Raw genomic sequence first — 19,732 nt, forward strand, 5'->3', positions numbered from 1 at the left:
CTGGAAGCACTAGACGGTCGTCTTGTCCTATTGTGGGACTCCTCAGCAATGAGCATCCACGATCCTGCCTTGCAAGATTCGAATCCATGACCTATCGGTCTCTCGTGCAAACGCCTTACCTCTAGACCACTGAGACGGCCGGTATCCAACAGTCTTAATGTCTAACTTCAACTAATCCACGAAATTGAGCGACACATTCAACATTGTCTTCAGTGCATTATTATCTCACAACAGACCAGGTTGAACTCTACTGATCATTTTGTTTTTATTTGGAGCATAGTCAATTACACTTGAACAATGATAATCATTTTGCTTAAATTTACATTAATTCATGAAAATGATCTTAGTTTTAATTTGTTTTAACTCATTAATTATTGTTTTTCTGGAAATCGATTGTACTTATGTGTTATATAACAATGATTTACAATTTATAATTAATTGAAACTATTAGGGAACTTATGAATTAGCATAAAATCGATTTGTAGATTTTTCCCTTTTTTCCCCTAACTGTCATTTGAAGAAACAAGAGGTGATTGTAATACGGTTTTTTTGTTCATCATGTATATGAGAGAATAAATAGAGAGATATCATGCAAGCAAGATAGGTTGGAAATATATGAAGATAAATATGATTACGCAAAAGAATTTTAATAGCGTGGACAAGACAACACTATGGCTTCTTCAACAATACGGTGTGCCTGAGAAGACAGTCAATATCATGTGGAATTCTTATGATGGATTAAATTGTAAAATCGTGCATGGAAGACAGCTGACAAACTCGTTCGAGGTGAAGACCTTTTCTCTTTCTCCTGGCGATCGACTGGATCATGAAGACGTCAACATCTAGTAAGAAGCATGGGATACAGTAAATAGATAGGATGCAGATGGACGATCTACACTTCGTAGATAATATGACTCTTCTATCGCACACGCAACAACAAATGCAGGAGTAAACACTCAGTGTAACAACAGTCTCAGCAGCAGTACGTCTCAACATACACAAACGGAGAGGCAAGATTCTTCTATACAACACAACATGCAACAATCAAATCACAATTGACAGAAAAACTTTCGAAGATGTTAAAACCTTTACATATTTGGACAGCATCATTGATAAAAACGGTGTGTCTGATGAAGATGTGAAGGTATGGATCGGAAAAGCAAGAGTAGCATATTTACAACTGAAGGACATCTCGAACTCAAAACAACTGTCCGTCAACCAACACCAAAGTTAGAATTTTCAATACAAATGTCAAGACAGTTCTACTGAATGGGATGGAAACTTGGAGAACTACGAAAGCCATCATCTAGAAGATACAAGTGTATATTAACAGTTGTCTACGTGAAATACTTCGGATCCATTGGCCAGACACTATCAACAACAACCTACTGTGTGAGAGAACAAATCAGATTCCAGCGGAGGAAGAAATCAGGAAGAAGCTTCATAGTTTATTAACGAATAACATAAATAGCAAAGTTACAAGCACATCGAGCGAATTCAGAGCAGAGAGACTAATGTGTGCGAGTGTTCTAGTGAATATATAGACAAATTTATAGTCAAATCGAATCAAGACGCAACGAGTCAAAGCAATTAATAAGATTCAAGCGTACACATTTACAAAAAATAGCCAAATTGTTACTGTTTGAATAACACTAACTGTTAAATAAGTTAACCATAAACAAAATTGATTGTAAGAGATTTACCATACGGGAATACAAATCATCAAATTGTTTAGTCATTGGGTTCTTAATATTTCTACTTGTTATATGAGGCAAATATCTTTTTGATAGACGTTTGTGTTGATTATGTCTTTCAGAAGAACAATAAAAGCTCCACAACCAAACAATCCAGCTTAGAGAATAAAACTTCAGCAAATATCTTTTATTAAATCATGTATTATGTTATAACTGAACACTATTGAAGAGTTTCGAACTAGTCAGGAACAGTTGTTCAGTGTTTTCTAACTTTCATGTCAATTCTAGTTGATACCACTTGTTACAAATAATCCTAAGATCAGTGATTAGGTAAGCCGTGACGACAATTAGAACTATACAAACAACGTCTATAGATTATAGTCAAACATTAATCGAATTTCAGGTTAATAGAACAACCTGTTTGGCAGTCGGATAGAAACTCTAATATCTCATTTTTTTGTCAAACATTCCGAAAATATTTTCTACAAAGACAAGGAAAACCTTACTTCGAGACCACTGAATATCACATCTCTAAACAAACAATACAGATTTTTAAACAAAAATGGATTGTGGTTAGCAGTAAAACCCAGGACGCGCATTTCGTCCAATTTGGAACTCAGTTGGTGTTAACTCTGTGACTCGAATCCAGTACCGTTCACTTCAAACACCATCGCGTTACCTCGGAGTGAACACCAACTCTGAGATGCAGGTACATCCAGCTGACGAGTCCCAAATAGGACGAAACGCGAATCCTGGATTCCACTGCTAGCCACTACCCATTTTTGCTTAAGAATCTTGTGACTTAAGATAATATCGAGTCGATCCGCACAGTATGCACAAGAGACTGATCAATTGCAGTCCTAAATAACAATGGGAAGATACAAGTAAAACAACACCAAGTGAATTTAAATAATACAGATATCTTGTAATGATCAGAGACCTGAAACCTAGACTGAAGTGACTTTCATTGCAGAAACATATAAGAATTCTAGAGCTATTCCAACATGATTTTTACAGATATATACAAAAATAAAATACTTCATTTCATTACATCTTACTTGATTAATTATACATTAATATAAACATTCTGCATAATTAAACAGTCAAAAACAATAAACATACATTCCAAGTCCAAGAATATAAAGGAATTTATGACGAGACTATAATTTCTGAACGAACCAATCAGGTATAAGGTAACAGGTCTCGGATTTTGGCGTGAAATTTACCCACCCTATTGAGAAAATAGAGTTTTGGTATTATAGTTGATGTCAGTTCGTAATGAAAACATTAAATCTAATTCCTAACTCTGACCATCATTTGTAAATCATAATCCCTATTGTTCAAACTGCTTTACAACCTTCGTTTGGTCCTAGTTATTAGGTGGACACTCAAGATCACTTCAGCGTCGCTCAAAGGTCGTCCATAAATTATAGCCTCACTGAATTTATATTACAAGCTATTTCCCTTTCAATGTATATTAATCAAGTTATATAGCATTCAAGTTGTCATTATATGAAGTGTTAAAATTGATTAAAATACCTTACTTAGATCAAAATCCATTAGTGAAAAGTTGATATACAGCATAATTTGATAAACCGTTGTATATAAGAAAAGAGGATAGGTATTATAAGATAAAGCGGCTTATAAAAAAGTCTTTATTTTCTCTGACACTGATTTTCTAATGGTATGATGGAACAAAGTAGGATTTTTTTATTTGACATTCCTGGAGTTCTAGCTGGAGCGTTGAACACTGACGTTAAAATAAGACAGAAGCAAAACAATTATCACTAATTTCATTAAATTATTGCTGAGCTGTATTGTAAACTTAATAAATTTAAGTTTATATAATTGAATGCCAACTCAGTGATTTTAATGATGAATTATTCCTTTCGAGAACTGAAGGTTCTAGGTTCGGTCTCCATCACAAATTCATAGATGCTCACTACTGAGGAATTCCAATACCTTTTGATTGTTAATGGTCCCCCTATTGAGATCATTGCATGAAGAATGAAATCTATAAATATTCTTGTCAATTAATTTTATTTGGTTCATAAATCATAGATCATGTTTGATCCCACTATAATTCACCATTTTAATTCTCACATTAAAAATTGATAAACATGAAGTTCAAACTTTTTACTAGTAAACCTCTTCTTTAATGGTTAGAAACAGTTCAGTGATATTATTCTTTCATTTTTGTACCATTTTTTTTTAAAAAAAAACGCATATACGCAACAGTTTTCTATAATTGATAAATAATTAAAAGAAAAAACAAATGGTTAACTGCTCGCGCACAAAACCAGTAGGTCCTGGGTTCGAATCTCGCAGGGGGCGAGGTCGTGGATGCGCACTGTTGAGGAGTCCCATACCAGGATGAAACGGCCGTCCAGTGCTTCCAGGTTTTTCATGGTGGTCTAGCTTTAATTGACTCGTGATTTCAACCAGTGAAATGAAAAATTCTTAATTATCTTACCTTCTCAAAGTTGATAAATCATTATTACTAGCAGCAAATAATAATGTAGTAACTGCATCTGTTCGATAAGAATCACGTGGTTTCCGTGGATCAATTTTTTTATCATAATGTAAATGACTTTCATAATGATGAAGGATAAATCTATGAACAAGTTCCTAATTGTATGAAAAGTGTTTCCAGGATGATCATAAACATGTAAAACAAAAAAAGAGAGAGAGAGAAAGTGAAAAACAATCAATTACTATTATAGTGAGCAGAACACCAGTGGGGACAACCGAATTATATATTTAGCACAAAATTACAGAGTTACTTGGTGAAATAGAAAAAAAAACCATACTATAATACTTAATTTGCAAAATGTTCAATAATTGTCTCGAACTTCGTTGTTCTTGCATTTCCACACTGATTGCTTTCTATTCCCGTTCTTAATTTCTTGATCTTCTCCATCTTCTGCCGCCAGACATTACATTCCTGACCCGCGTCATATACTACTTATATCAATATAAGTAGCACGCACCACATAATGATATAGTTGCTTCATATTTTTGACATTATGCAAATTTATGATTGATAGGCAATCAATTTATACTGTTTTGTAAATCCTCTGCTAAGTGGATTTACACTCGATATGTGGCCCAATGCATAAAAATATTCAAACATGTAAAAATAAAATCATTTATTTATTTATTCATATAGTTGGGTGTAAGCCATAGTTTTCATATGAGCTGATGATATGACATGACTAAGTTATTGTATGTAATGTTACAGTTCTATGGAATAATATGTAGTTAGGTTGTGTAGTGCCAGTTACATTATTAAGCTCATATAACTTATTCTAGCTTCTGAACAAGCCAATCTATTCATTCTTTTTTAGTTACATTTTGACCTTGTTAATTATTCACTCAATAACCATGACTGTTTTTATGCAAGCGTATGTGTATGCATTTCTTATCTTACTCATTAAATGCCTGTAACTTATTTTCTTTTGGCTATAAATATAAATTCACGATTGATTAAATCGAGTTGGCTCATATGCCTTCTCTAATGGGCGTCATTTCGCTTCACTCTTACTTCTTTGTTTCATCTCCCTGATTACCTTTTCAAATCACTGAGTGCATGAAATATACATATTCGAAATCCATTTCCGTATTTGCTTTATTTAATTCCGCTATTCATCAACGTGAGTTAAACCAATCATAATATAAGAGGATAGCCGACATTCATACGATCCAATTACAGTCAGATATCGGGTCACTAAAACTTATCTCTAATGTAAATCATGTATCAAATTATTTATTTATTTATTTAAACACATAAACATAGGTACAAGAAGGCACCAAATAGATTTGCGCCACACAAATCATTCGATTTGTGTGAGGGCTAGGATATGACCCGAGTTCCCAAACCGAAGCGGGTGGTTTTCTTAGAGGGTCACAGCCGCAGCCTTTGACCTAAAGGTCTGATCCACTAGGTAGTGGAGCAACGTAAGGAGATGCAATCCCATGGTAGCCGGTGACCAACAATTGGTTCATACGACATTTGTTTCCCTAGGATCCTGGAGCTCATGTGCACCATTGATTGGGAATCAGGGTTTTCTAAATCCCCTAGGTGAACATTTCATGTCCACCAACCAAGTTAAAGCGCCGGACATTCGCTTTTCGTCCTTTCACTTTCGTAAACAATAGTAATGCCACGAGAAGGCAGTTACTAGGACTTCCCCGGAAGTGATTATATGCACGTGGCCATGTGAGAGCATTTCGAGAGGGCGAGCTGACACTCTCCACTCTTGACCGTTCAAGGGCATTAGGGGGTATGCATCAAATAGATATAATCGAAATCTTTTATTATTAAAAAAAACTACCAAATGAACTAATAAATTAATGAGCTCTACTTATAAAATTAATCCAATTAACGTAATTATAACGTGTTTAGACGAATCTCATAGAAACTGTGTATATTTCCAGTCATCTTAAACATTAATTAAGTCATGAAAATCTTCCAGAAGACAAGACGTCCTATATAATTGAATTAAATAAAACAATTCACTGATAGACTGAATATTAAAAAATAAATAATTAGATTTATTTAAAAAGTTAATAAAGTGAAAACTAAATAGATCTAAATAGAAAAATATATGAAATCAGAATATCAATAGTTGAGATCATCAGTCGATTGAAGCTAGATCACCATAGAAAACATGGAAGAACTAGACGGCCGTCTCGCACTATTGTGGGACTCCTCAGAAGTAGTGCGCATCTACGATCCCGACTCACGAGATTCCAACCCAGAACTTATCAGTCTCCCACTAGACCACTGAGCTGGCTTTCATCAAACGGTGTTAATGTCTAACTTCAACTAACCCACAAAATTGAGCAAAACATCCACCATTTTCATTTGTGAGTTACTATCCCACAACTGACCCGGTTGAAGTACACTGGTCACTGCTTCTAATTAGAACTCCAGGATATACATCTTGAGGCCAGTTAGTAGTGAGCGTATGTTGAGTAGTATCAGAAGGGGTTTTGTGGAGATTGTAGTAATTTCAGTGGTTGAGATCATGAGTCAATTGTAATCAGAATAGTAAAGTAAGTAGTATGTCAATTGCTGATTAGTCATACAAGAGATTGATTGCTATCTGAATAGCTCAATAGCAAATTCATAAATTATGGAGGTAAATAATGAAGATTTATATTCTAATGAAAGCATCAGTTTTTCAAAATAATGAAATCTAGCTAACCTGGAAACTAAATCTAGGGTTTCCTTCCTACTACTTCCAACCGCATAACAGCTGGTAATTATAATATTTGGACTAACTACATACTCACGTACTTACCTAATTACTTACGTCTGTTAGTCCTAATGAAGCATAGGCAGCCGACCAGCATTCTCCAACCCACTCTGTCCTGAGCCTTCCCTTTCCCGTTCTATCCCATTTTTGTTCATTTTTCTCATGTCTATCTCCATTTCCCGCCGTAATGTGTTCTTTCGTCTTCCTCTTCTCCTTTGGCCTTGAAGATTCTAGGTGACAGCTTGCCTTGTGACGCAGTCGAGTGCTTTCCTCAATGTATGTCCTATCCAATTCCAGCGCTTCGTCCTGATTTCTTCCTCCACTGGAATCTGACCAACGAATCCGAAGTATTTTGCGTAGACAAATGTTATTAAACACTTGTATCTTCTGGATGATGGCTTTCGTAGTTCTACAAGTTTCCATCCCATACAGTAAAACTGTCTTGACATTTGCATCGCGAATTCTGACCTTGGTGTTGGTTGACGGACAGTTGTTTTGAGTTCGAGATTTTCTTCATTCGTAAGCATGATGCTCTTGCTTTGCCGATCCACACCTTCACATCTGAGTCAGATGCACCGTGTTCATTAGTGATGCTTTCCTGATATGTAAAGGTTTTAACATCTTCGAAAAATTTTCTTCAAGTGTGATTTGATTGTTGCATGTTGTGTTGTATAGAAGAATCTTGCCTTTCCGTTTGTGTATGTTGATACCTACTGCTGTTGAGACTACTGTTACACTGGTCGTTTACTCCTGTATTTGTTGTTGCGTGTGCGATAGAAGAGTCATATCATCTACGAAGTGTAGATCGTCCATCTGCATCCTATCTATTTACTGTATCCCATGCTTCTTCTCAGATGTTGACGTCTTCAGTTGATTCATCAGGAGACTGGATTATTTCTACTCTTACTACTATTGATGTATTTGGAAAATTACATTATTTAATTTCATGAAAGCTAATTATATCTATGTAATATTTTAATTTACTTTACTGAAGAATGACTTGTTAACAGTTTTACAATTAAGTTTGGAACATGATAACAATCTTTACTAGGAATTATTTTCAATTTTGAGAATGTTCAATTTTTATTCAGATACCGAAACTAATCTCTTTCAGTGTTATTTATTTTTAAGCTAATTAGACAACAAATTAACTCCAATAGTTCCAATTCTGTTTACTAATATATCAATGGATGAAGATCAATTGTATACTTGTAGCTTTTAAACATTGAGAAAATACGATTGAATGATTATTTAAATGAAAGCTACAGTAATCAGGTTTTATAAGTATTTAAATATACTTTCAGTTTTGCTAGTTCACTTTAACGTTCATTCTAAACAAACTTCGTTTTAATATATATTGCATTTGGAAATCCATCTTTTAAAGGAAGACAGAGATGTTTCAGGATGTTACCATACACAGAATACTCTAAAATATCAATTAGATGTTTTCATGAATTTAGTTCGTCCGCCACATCATTCATCAGTTATGTTAACAGTATTGATGAGACTATAATTTATGGATGACATTTGAACGACGCCGAACTGACCTTGAGAGTCTCTACCTAATGGTGCACATGGGCTCCAGTAACCTGCGGGAACAAATGGCGTATGAACCAATTATTGGCCACCGGCTTCCATGGGACTGCATCTGCTTATGATGCTTCACTGCCTTGTGGATCAGACCTTCAGGTCGAAGGCTCGGGGAGTGGCCCCCTAAGAAAACCACCTGTTTCGGTTTGGGCACCCGGGAAGTATCACAGCACTCACACATATCGAATGAGATTTGTGTGGCGTATATGTGTTTGGTGCCTCCTTGTACTGATATCTACTAGGGCTAAATGAGGGTTATAAAGCAGTTTGAACTATAACGATTATGACTTACAGTTGATGCTTAAAGTTAGGAATTAGACTGAGCGTTTTCATTACGAAACGACATCACCTAAAATGCCAAGATGCTATTTTTCCAAATGGATGGTTGAATTTCACGCCAAAACCTAAAACCTGTTATCTTATACCTGATTGGTTCATCCATAAATTATAGTCTCACCGTCTATAACATATATTATTCAATACTTGAAACTGATTCTTACAACGCTTTCTTCAATTTCACCATAAAGGAAATGACATAACCTATTCATAGAGTAGGTTTTTCAGAGAAGAAATTAGTTGTTTTTTTTAAATGATTGGGAAAATAACTAAAAGTACACTTAAAGCAAAATGTAAACAAAAACAATGAAAATTCAAATGAGGAAACTTAGCAACAATCAGTCTGAATCTTTCAATCATTATAAATCCATAAAGCATCTAATGAATGGTATATATATGTATATATCTGACAAAAATAGACTGATTGGCAGAAACTTTGAAGTTTCTCAAGATGATCAATGAAGTTCTACTCATATCAAATTTGATAAAATAATAACATAGAAAACTTTGTGAAGATTATCTAGTTTATAGTTTCTATAAATAGACTGACTTTAACTTAAGAACTGATGAAAAAATGGGATTGATTGGTTAGGTGTTTCATACTAATATACAATTCAATAGAGCACAATTATGACTTCATGTGAGATCGAAACTAAGATTTTCAAATATCAGAGATGACAATGGACAATGGTCATGGATCTCGATAACATTATTAAAAGCTTTTGTGCTTGAACCTCTTGAATTCGGTATGCTACTACTGAGTATAAGCTATTATGAAGCCCTATACTAAAATGAAATGGATGATTTCCAATATATATCCGCGGTATATATCACAAATTTGCCAAAGTTCTATTTATCAAACGCAAAGAACCAATGTAGTATTTTTTTTAATTTTTCATCCTCTTCAAACAAGACTTCAGTCTGATTTCATCATCACTTCTGACTTTTTAAAAGTTATAGTGATGATTAAGTGAAACTATAATTTATGGATGACTTTTGAAAGACGCTAGACTGACCTCGAGGGTCTCTATCTACTTACTAGGGCTAAATCAGGGTTATAAAAGAATTTGAACAATAACGATTATGATTTACAGTTGATGGTTAGAGTTAGGAATTAGATCGAATGTTTTCATTACGAATTGACATCAACTATAATATTAGGACTCTATTTAACCAAATGGGTAAATGAATTTTGCGCTAAAATCTAAGACCCCGTTATCTTATATCTGATTGGTTCGTTCAGAAATTATAGTCTCCCCGATGATTATTGTATTATACTGGAAGTGAAAAGTTAACTTAGAACTTTATTATTATTTTTTTAAATACAAAGACCATTGGGTTTCGAATTCCACATTTATCAATTATTTCAGTGTAAAACTGTGATGTTTGAATGAATTAAGTGATACCTTTGTATTTGTTGAATGCTTGATTTCGAATTCTAAATAGAGTACATTCATTTGTGGTTATCTAGCAGTTCTTGATCCGATTGCGTTATTTCTGGGATTCCTAGTTCATACTATAATTCAAATACTCCTGAATATTGAATTGGGGTCGCTTACCCCATGCCCAACTCTTCTCCTTTATCCGGGCTTGGGACCGGTAGTAGCCCCCTAAGGGACTCCAGGCGGAGGAAGACCAAAGAACACGTTACGCCGAGAAATGGAGATAGACATGAGAAAAATGAACAAGAATTGGATTGAATTAGAAAAGAAGGCTAAGGACAGAGTGGGTTGGAGAATGCTGGTCGGCGGCCTATGCTCCATTAGGAGTAACAGGAGTAAGTAACTCGTGAATATTACAAAAACATTGTTCTACCTGAACTAATAAACTTACACTCTAAGATTACAAACTAGTATCTTTACAATGTACTTGTTTACAAAATTAAAAAAAAATGGGAAAAATAAGTAGTTGTTCTATTCTATACCAGTCAATATGAATTTGCTTTTGTTTATTTATTATACAACTACATTTTGTACAATATGAACTGTCCAAAAATACTGACTAATTTGAACTTTTAACTCAACTATACAAACAAACAAACAAACAATAAAATCAATTTTATCCATAACAATAAAAGAATCAATAATTCATGGAATGTCAAATAAGGTTTCATTGATAATTACAAGAAATAGTAAATCTATTGAAACCATATTAAAAATCAATTTGAAATGTTCTGGAAATTCTGAATTCAGTCAATAGATATACAACTATGGGTAATATGCTATTCTATTTACAAATAATCAATATTTCAAGAATAATAATGGATGTAACATGGTTAAACAAATAAACAGAAGATAGGTCTTTAAACTAATCTAAAATTAGAGAGGGGTTATATGATGATGAAGAAGATTTTTAGCTCAGGTAGATGATTTTGATGGAATTTTTCTCTCTGAGCTGGATGGTTTTGTCGTGGAGGTTTCATCGTTCTTCTGAATGACATCATCAGCATGAACTTCAGGTAGAAATGAAGTGTTCGAAGTATGATGAAAGCTCCATGATCAAACCATCCACCTCAGAGAACAAAACTCCATCAAAAAGAGGGGGTTTGTGAATATTATAGTAATTTTAATAGTTCAATTCTTGAGTCGATTGAAGTTAGACCACCATGGTAAACCTGGAAGCATTGGATGGCTGCTTCATCCTATTATGAGACTCTTCATCAGACGTTCAATGCTCGCGCGCGAAACTGGTATGTCCTGGATTCGAACCTCGCGAAGCAGGAACGTGGATGAGAAGTGCTGAGGAGTCTCATACTAAGATGGAATGTCCGTTCAGTGCTTCCAGGTTTTCTATGGTGGTCTGGCTTCAATTGACTCATGAATCCAACTATTAAAATTACATATCTAAAATCTTTTAAAAAAATAATATTACCCATTGGGTTCTCAATCATTTAGAGACGAAAGTACTGAAATTATAGGTATAATCTAAATATTCTCAGTCTCATCTGATATATACACTCATGAGTGTACTTTGATGAGAACTTACATACTAATGTGAAACAGTTATAATGCGATTATTGTTTTTATAAAAGTTTTCTAACATATTGGTTCACGTTGAAGGGAAGCGTTTTAGAAAACACTGAATAAACTTGAAATATGATAGAATTATCATCATAGTGAAAAAGGAATCTATCAATCTATTTCTACATATAACTCTGGCTTCAAACTGTTGGTAGCTAAGCATTTCATAGAGTAACATAGATCAAGGGTGATAAACTCACTGAATGCTTAACTCTACTTTGTAAATGATCTTGAAAAAAATATGGGTAAAACATAATATGCATTGTGTCATAAACGAAGTAATCGAACTTCAATTGTCTCCTCTTAAGTCATACTTTAAGAGGCTCTTACATGTAATAAACCTTCAATCATCAACCTACACAACTAGCGGGAATGGAGTATGTGAACCAATATACTTATACCGGATTATATAATGAAAAGAATAGCATCCTTCGTAATGCTTTGAACTAAAATCATCTTTCAAAGGTATATGTAGAAACTTCTAGAAGTAATTTTCATCTTTTTCTCAGTTTTACTATTTGGTCAGTCGCTCAAATAATAATCCTCCTAATAAGTACAGCGAATAACCGGAATTTTTAAAAAAAAGAACATGAAAATTTAACTAAAACGAAATCAACATTTAAAAAGTGAATAGCACTGACTTGACAGAATTGTATACCTCTCGCTGAATTCCCATGTCTATCAATCGGCGGTGACCAGACAGCTAAACCAAGTAAATTAGGCACGACTACCATGATTATACCGGATACACCAGATTTACATGGCAAACCAACCTTTTTAAGTAAATATAAAATGTTTATATATGTATATATGTAAAAGAAACCAATGAATGATTAGAGAAATGTGGTAATCATAAAACGATATTGTAAGGTTATGTATTTATGTATATCGTACAAAATGCATCAATATAAACTCGTCAGTATGGAGATTGTTGACCTTTCGTTGAACAACTACTAAAAATCAATAAGTATTGTCTTGCTATGGTGTGGAACTGACGTTTTCATAACATTTTCAGTGACTGAACCAATGTCCTTCAAGTTTTGTGATAGTTATCTAAACATCAGCTCCCTTACATTATTAACAATAGTTAATTGAAGCTACAGTCAATCAGTAACTAGATTATAAAATAAGTTTTCAGTGAAAGTATAATTTACGGACAACCTTTGAGCAACGCTAAAGTGATCTTGAGAAAACTCACCAACCTACTAAGGTCTAAAGAGGGTTATAAATTAGTGTGAGAAATCAGAATCGGAATTTAGAGTTAGAAGTTTGGGTTAAGAATTACAGTTAGAGTTTTTGTCATGAACTGACGTCAGCTATAATGCTAAAACGCTATTTAACCATATGGATGAATGAACTTTGTTCCAAAACCCAAGACTTGTTACCTTAAATCTGATTGGTTCGTCCATAAATTATAGTCTCGCCGAATTCTCTTTTTAACAAGATCATTAAAGTCATACTACAGAATAATTTTGTTCTAAGTACATCTTTCATAGATTTCATGATTGATGAATGTTCCTGCGTTTGTCGAATAACCGTCAATGACAGTAATCACTGTTATTCTTGTCTAAGATAACTTAGCTTATTTATAATATAGGGATAAAATGTTCTCTTTAGTTGGAGATTTTTGCACAGACAATTGAATAGTTTCGAAATGTTTTTTTTTCTTTATAAACTGAAACGGTTAAAGAATCCCTGAAGGTTAATAAATGTGATCCAGTATCATTTGCTATCACAAGTTAAATAAAGTATAAAATGTAAGCCATTCGAATGTAACTTATGGATTTTAGAGGAATCATGCTGTTAGAGAAACTTGAAAATCGTGAGTTCAATACTCATATGTAAAGCGTAGATTGTTAAAAAGTCAAAAAATAATAAAAAATACAGGACAGTATGCTATGTTTGAAGCCATTACCAGTTCATCTAGTCTGAGAATGGAACAAAGACTCTGTGACCAAAGACCAATAAGCTAGCTATTCTGATGCGTCCCAACTCCTCTAATTAGAAAAAGAAGTCGGAATATATTCCACAAGCAACCAGAAGTACGAGCCATAACAACAGGCACAAATCAAACGTATATATACAGCATAAAACTGTCCTTGGGAAGCGTTACAAAGTAGTATGCTAAAAGATACAACGGACCAATAGTATTTAAGATTCTCCCAAGCTGGAAATACGACGTGAAGGTGAAAAGAGCGCGTTTGGCGCGAAAATAAAAATAAGGTATTTATCAAACGAGTTCTGGGGATCTAACATCCTCAACACAATATACGTTCGACCCTTCAATTGGTGTTATTCCATTACAAATAACCAGTTTACTTATAATACAATCAAGTTAATAACAGTGGTGGTCTAGTATCAACGGCTCATGATCTCAATCAAAACCTTAACAATCTCCACAACCCCTAAACTGATAGTTACCATGTGCTCACTAGTGACTAGCTTCGTGAGAAAATTCTCGGAGTTTTGGTGAGAAGCCGCGACCAGTGGAGCTAATCCATGTCGGGTAGAAACAGGTGTCTACCTCAGTAAAATGGGAGATGGTCGCGCAACTTTGTGGATTGGTTGGGGTTAGACATTAACACCATTGGTGGTCCAGTAGGTTAAGCGTTTGCGCGTGACACTGAGGGCCCTGGGTTCGGATCCCGCGAGCGAGGTCATGGATGCCCACTACTGAGGAGTCCCATAATAGGACTAAACGGCAGTCCAGTGCTTCCACGTTTTTAATGGTGGTCTAACATCAATCGGTTCATGATTTTAATAAAAAAATTAACAATATCCATAACCCCTAAACTAACAAAAATAGTTCTTTAAATTAAAAATCTGATTTGCTCCCAGTTTCTCCAATTAAACATGATAATTATCCCAGTAAATTTAAACTCAAAAGATGATACAACAATTTACCTTAAATGCGAACTGTCCTGAATAATCATACATTCCACATGAATGCATAACAGATAGAGTATCTCGTGCTGCAGCTGCACTTACTACAGTTTCATTTGTTAATGGATTAATACCACCATTTGCTAATGTTCCAGCCATAATACCAGCTGATTCACAAGTGACTTCAATTGAACATATTTGAAAATAAAAATCCATTAATTCACGTAATTCAAAAGTTGGCGGGAAACATTTATTTTCACGCATATAATATGCAATAGCAAAATTACGATCAGCTGTTTCACGTTCTGATAAAAATCTAAAAATAATTTAATAAATAAAATAATTAAACAAAAAACAGATCATAAATAATACTCAAATTCATATATATGAATGATCCAAAAGTATGAAAATGGTTCAAACAAATAGAATAGATCACCATAGAAAACTTGAAAGCACTGGACGGCTGTTTCATTCTAGAATGGGACGTCTCAGCGAAAGTTGAGTGCTCGAGCGTAAGACTGATAGGTCCTGGGTTCGCGAGATGAGATCGTGGATGCAAACTGTTGAGGAGTCCCATACTAAGATGAAACGTTCGTTCAGTGCTTCCAGGTTTTCTATGGTGGTCTAGCTTCAATTGATTCATGATCTCAACTATGGAGATAGAATGTTGTTTTTTTTGGAAATTATATCGCATACGAATTCAAAATGGTTTATAGTATAACAACTGTCCGACAATCAATTTCGATTATGGTTAATCTTGGTTAATCCCATTTTTATTAACTACTTAACAGATAATGTCATTTGAACAGTAACAATTCACATATTTCTTTGTACTATTATGATCACTATCTTCTCTGTATAAACGAGTACTCTTGATCACATGACAACCTACCTACATATCTCTCTCTAGTTTAAAGATGTGACAGCCTTAATATCAATCATTCTCTTTCCCACAAATCCCATTATTAGCCTTTGCTTTGACTAGCTGTATCTTGACTCGATTTGACTATGAATTCGCCTCTCTACTCCAAACGCTCTCGATGGGCTTATAACTTTGTGATCCATGATATCCTCTAATAAACTATAATTGCCACTCCTTATTGCCTTTTGATTTCAAACACCATTGAGGATTTATACAATGACGGTTATCATGGTGATTGATTAATGAAGCTAAACCACTACAATAGAATACATGTGAAATACTCGTGTAAAACTAACCAGTATATAATGTTGACTTGAATATATCTACACGCCAAATAAAATTCTAATTGCCAGGATAAATTAAGAGAACTTACAGTGAAAAATAGTAATAATGTAATTACAGATCGAATGAAATGTTTGATCAACGATTATATAATAAAATATAGATTGATTTCAATTCAGTGAGAACTAATAAGGAATAAGGAATGACAACTAAATTATCCACGTATATGGAAGCATGTTTATATTTAATAATCATAATAATATTTGAATAAAGCAAATTTAAATTACGAAAATCCAATGGAAAAGGGTGTCTGCGTTTTTTTCTGGTTAGCGTTTTTTTAGCGAGTTAGTTTTCTACGGGATGGGATCGTTAACCTCATGCCAAACCCTTCTCCTTTACCTGGGCTTGGGAGCGATAGTAACTCTAGAAGAGCTACAGATGGAATTTGAAGGGTGTCTGCACATTATTCAAATTCAGTTAACCACTTATCAAGATGACTATTTATTTATTAGACCTGAAACTGACCAAGAAAGAACAGTAATTGAGCGTAATATTCTTATACATAAAACTCCAAGTTCTTCATTGCTAAACAGCTATTACTTATGCTGTTTAATGGACGTTGAGTCTGAAACACTTTGTTAAACAATAAATAACCTAATAAATTATTGAAAATAACTAATCAGACATGTTACTCTGACACGTTTGAAATGGATGGAGTTTTCCAGTTTTGATCATACATGCAAACTGTATCACAGAAGTAAGTGAATAAGTGAATAACAACGATGTTATCAAATTTAAGTAATTTGTCTATTACCTTCAGTGTTACCATCAAAACTGTGGAAAATACTTTCCTGTATTGAACATTTTTCGAAGTGCTTAGAATAATCTATGAATTAAGATTTTTCTATTTTAAGGGCTCTGCGTTTGACTTCATTCAAGAGATCGATACTAAAACAGTAGACTATTAAAAATAGCTGATTATTATTAAATTTGATCCCCCCCCTCCGTTTACACTAGACAGGCTGAAACCAAGCTGTGAAAGATAAAACATTGAACCAATGATTCTTAATAGCATGTAGATGAGGAAAATGTACTCAATGCTACTCAATAGTAGTACAGTATCATAACCAAAATATTTGATGAAATAATATCAATGTGAAACTACTCTAATGTTAAATTCTATAAATAAGCAATGAGTACAGCTAACAATGCTTGATTCAAATGATAACGTTCAAATATTTTTCCGGACTGTAGGTACAATATACGTTAGCTTTGGTTTGCAACGGTAAAATGATGATAAGCACTAGTATATGAATGTGACTGAAGCCAAAATCTTTCAAAAACAAACAATCAAGGTTGTGGTTGCAGGTAGTCGATAGGAAACCATAGACTTGGGTTTCATGCTATTTGGTACCTACCACTAAGGTGAAGCTGTAATCTTGAATGAACTAATAATCTTTGGCAGATTCGATCCCGTGCCACCTAACTTAAAGACGTTACCACTGAATTGTTCGGGTCACTACTGACCTATGACAGGACTGAAATATATTTACACCTACTCGATCCTGTCAACTACTATCAACCATCACCTTACTTATCAATCTGGTGTACGCGATGCCGAGTCATTCAAACTAGTGACTGCATTGAAACTTGATCGATAGAATTTGATGAGTACTAAAATGTGTTTCACATACAACATATTGGTCGCTACTAGGTGATCAATTGATTCGTCAATGAAAATGAACAGATTTTCTAATTCAGGTTTTTAGGAAGCGGTGAGATCGGACCATAAAACAGGTAAGGAATTGTATTGATCAGCTCGTTTAGATTGTCTGTCTGATGCCAATGACCTTCGGCTAACCAATGAAATAACAGCCGAGAGTAATAATAAATGATAATTGATCAAGAATACAATATCCCACATTCCTTCATCCAGTAGGCAGAATAAAGAACAACTCAGTAAGCAGATAGCTTATCCAGTTCAAAGTTATGAATATCGAGTAAAACAATGACCTTACATCAAGAGAATTAAGAAGACACAATCTAGACATAAATGAGTCATAAGTGAAACACAATTGAATAATAGGTCTGTGATAAATTAACACTAACTCTAAAAAAGAAAAGCGGTGAAGCTATAATTTATTGACGACTTTTGAGCAACGCCAGACTGACCTTCAGGGTCTCTACCTACTTACTAGGGCTAAATGAGGGTTATAAAGCAATTTGAACAATAGCGATTATCTTTCACAGTTGATGGTTAAGGTTAGGAATTAGATTGAGCGTTTTCATCACGAAACGACATCAGCTAAAATGCCAAGACTCTATTTGACCAAATGGACGGTTGAATTTTGCGCCAAAACCCAAAACATCTTATCGTAAATCTGATTGGTTCGTCCATAAATTATAGTCTCGCCCATTATTTATTAATTATCTAATAAGAATATAAATAATAACATGAGATAGGACCGTTCCGAAAGATCACTTTCGCCTCATATTTATCCTGACATATCATCAACTGATCGTAAAAGGAGAATTAAATTAAATAACTTCCACTAAATAACGTTGAAAAAAAATATTCAAAACTAGATAATTCTGTGGATAATTATGTAAATTTCATGAACTGTCATCATATGACAGTTTTGTTCCTGTTCCAAATTGTTTGTCAGTGTGAACAACAACAACAATCGATTCACCTCAGTAACTATTCAGCTGTAAAGTTGAAATTCCACTCCTCTGAATATCTACTTTAATACATCTCAGATAACCCATACTATTCATCTATTCTCATCAATGAATTACTGATTGATTTATCCGCAAATTACTTGACTTCTCATTCATCAACATGTCTTGAAGGTTTTACATAGAAAAATTTTTCAAAGCTGATCCATCACTATCAAACACAGAATTATTATCTATTCAACTGTAGAAATATGAAGTAATACAAAAATGTCAAACTTACACAGCATTATTAAATCCCATTGGTAATCCACCAGCCATTTGACTGAATTTATTTTCAACATATTTAAAACGTTCTGAAGGATTTAAATTTGGTTGTAGTATACTACAAATAGCTAATGCTCCGGAATTTATTAAGGGATTATGTGGTTTATCTATTTAATAAATAAACATTTTAAATAAATATTCATTATCAGAATGAGTTTTGTGGAGATTTTAGGAAATTTCAAAGGTTGAAATCATGAGTCAGTTGAAGCTAGACCATCATTGAAAACCTGGAAGCACTGGACGGCCGTTTCGTCCCAGTGTGGGACTCCTCAGCAGTGCGCATCCACTGAAGACAATGGTGTTCGGTGGCGCAACTTCGTGGACTGGTTGAACTTAGACATTAACACCGTCGGATGCCGGCTCAGTGGTCTAATGGTTAAGTGCTGGCGTGCGAAGCCAGTAGATCCTGGGTTCGAATCCCGCGGGGGGCGGGTTCGTGGATGCGCACTGCTGAGGAGTCCCGTACTAGAGCGAAACGGCCGTCCAGTGCTTCCAGGTTTTCAATGGTGGTCTAGCTTCAACTGACTCATGATTTCAACCTGTGAAATATTCATTAGACAATAATTTTCAATAAACCATAAAATAAATTCATTTAATGTTGTTTTTACTTGTATCTTTCCATTGTTATTTAGGACTGTAATTGATCAGTCTCTTGTTGGCATATATCCATCCTGTTCGGACTGCCTCGATATTGCCTTAGACCAAAAGCTTTATAAGCAAAACTGGATAGTGGCACAAGTA

General features: G+C 34.3%; 1 protein-coding gene across 2 annotated transcripts in view; it reads right to left on the reverse strand.

Annotated features, from left to right (window-relative positions):
* The window catches only part of MS3_00000569 (uncharacterized protein), a 60,192-nt gene that overhangs the window by 16,662 nt on the left and 23,798 nt on the right, over positions 1 to 19,732 (reverse strand). For both annotated transcript variants that reach the window (XM_035732337.2, XM_051208286.1), the window contains exons 7-10: positions 18,948 to 19,098; positions 14,806 to 15,100; positions 12,543 to 12,674; positions 4,168 to 4,322 (exon numbers count right to left, since the gene is read on the reverse strand). In XM_035732337.2, the coding sequence (XP_035587545.2) occupies positions 4,168 to 4,322; positions 12,543 to 12,674; positions 14,806 to 15,100; positions 18,948 to 19,098 (733 nt within the window). The remainder of the gene's footprint in view (positions 1 to 4,167; positions 4,323 to 12,542; positions 12,675 to 14,805; positions 15,101 to 18,947; positions 19,099 to 19,732) is intronic.

Source organism: Schistosoma haematobium, chromosome 6, assembly GCF_000699445.3.
Source record: "Schistosoma haematobium chromosome 6, whole genome shotgun sequence".
NCBI lineage: Eukaryota > Metazoa > Platyhelminthes > Trematoda > Strigeidida > Schistosomatidae > Schistosoma > Schistosoma haematobium.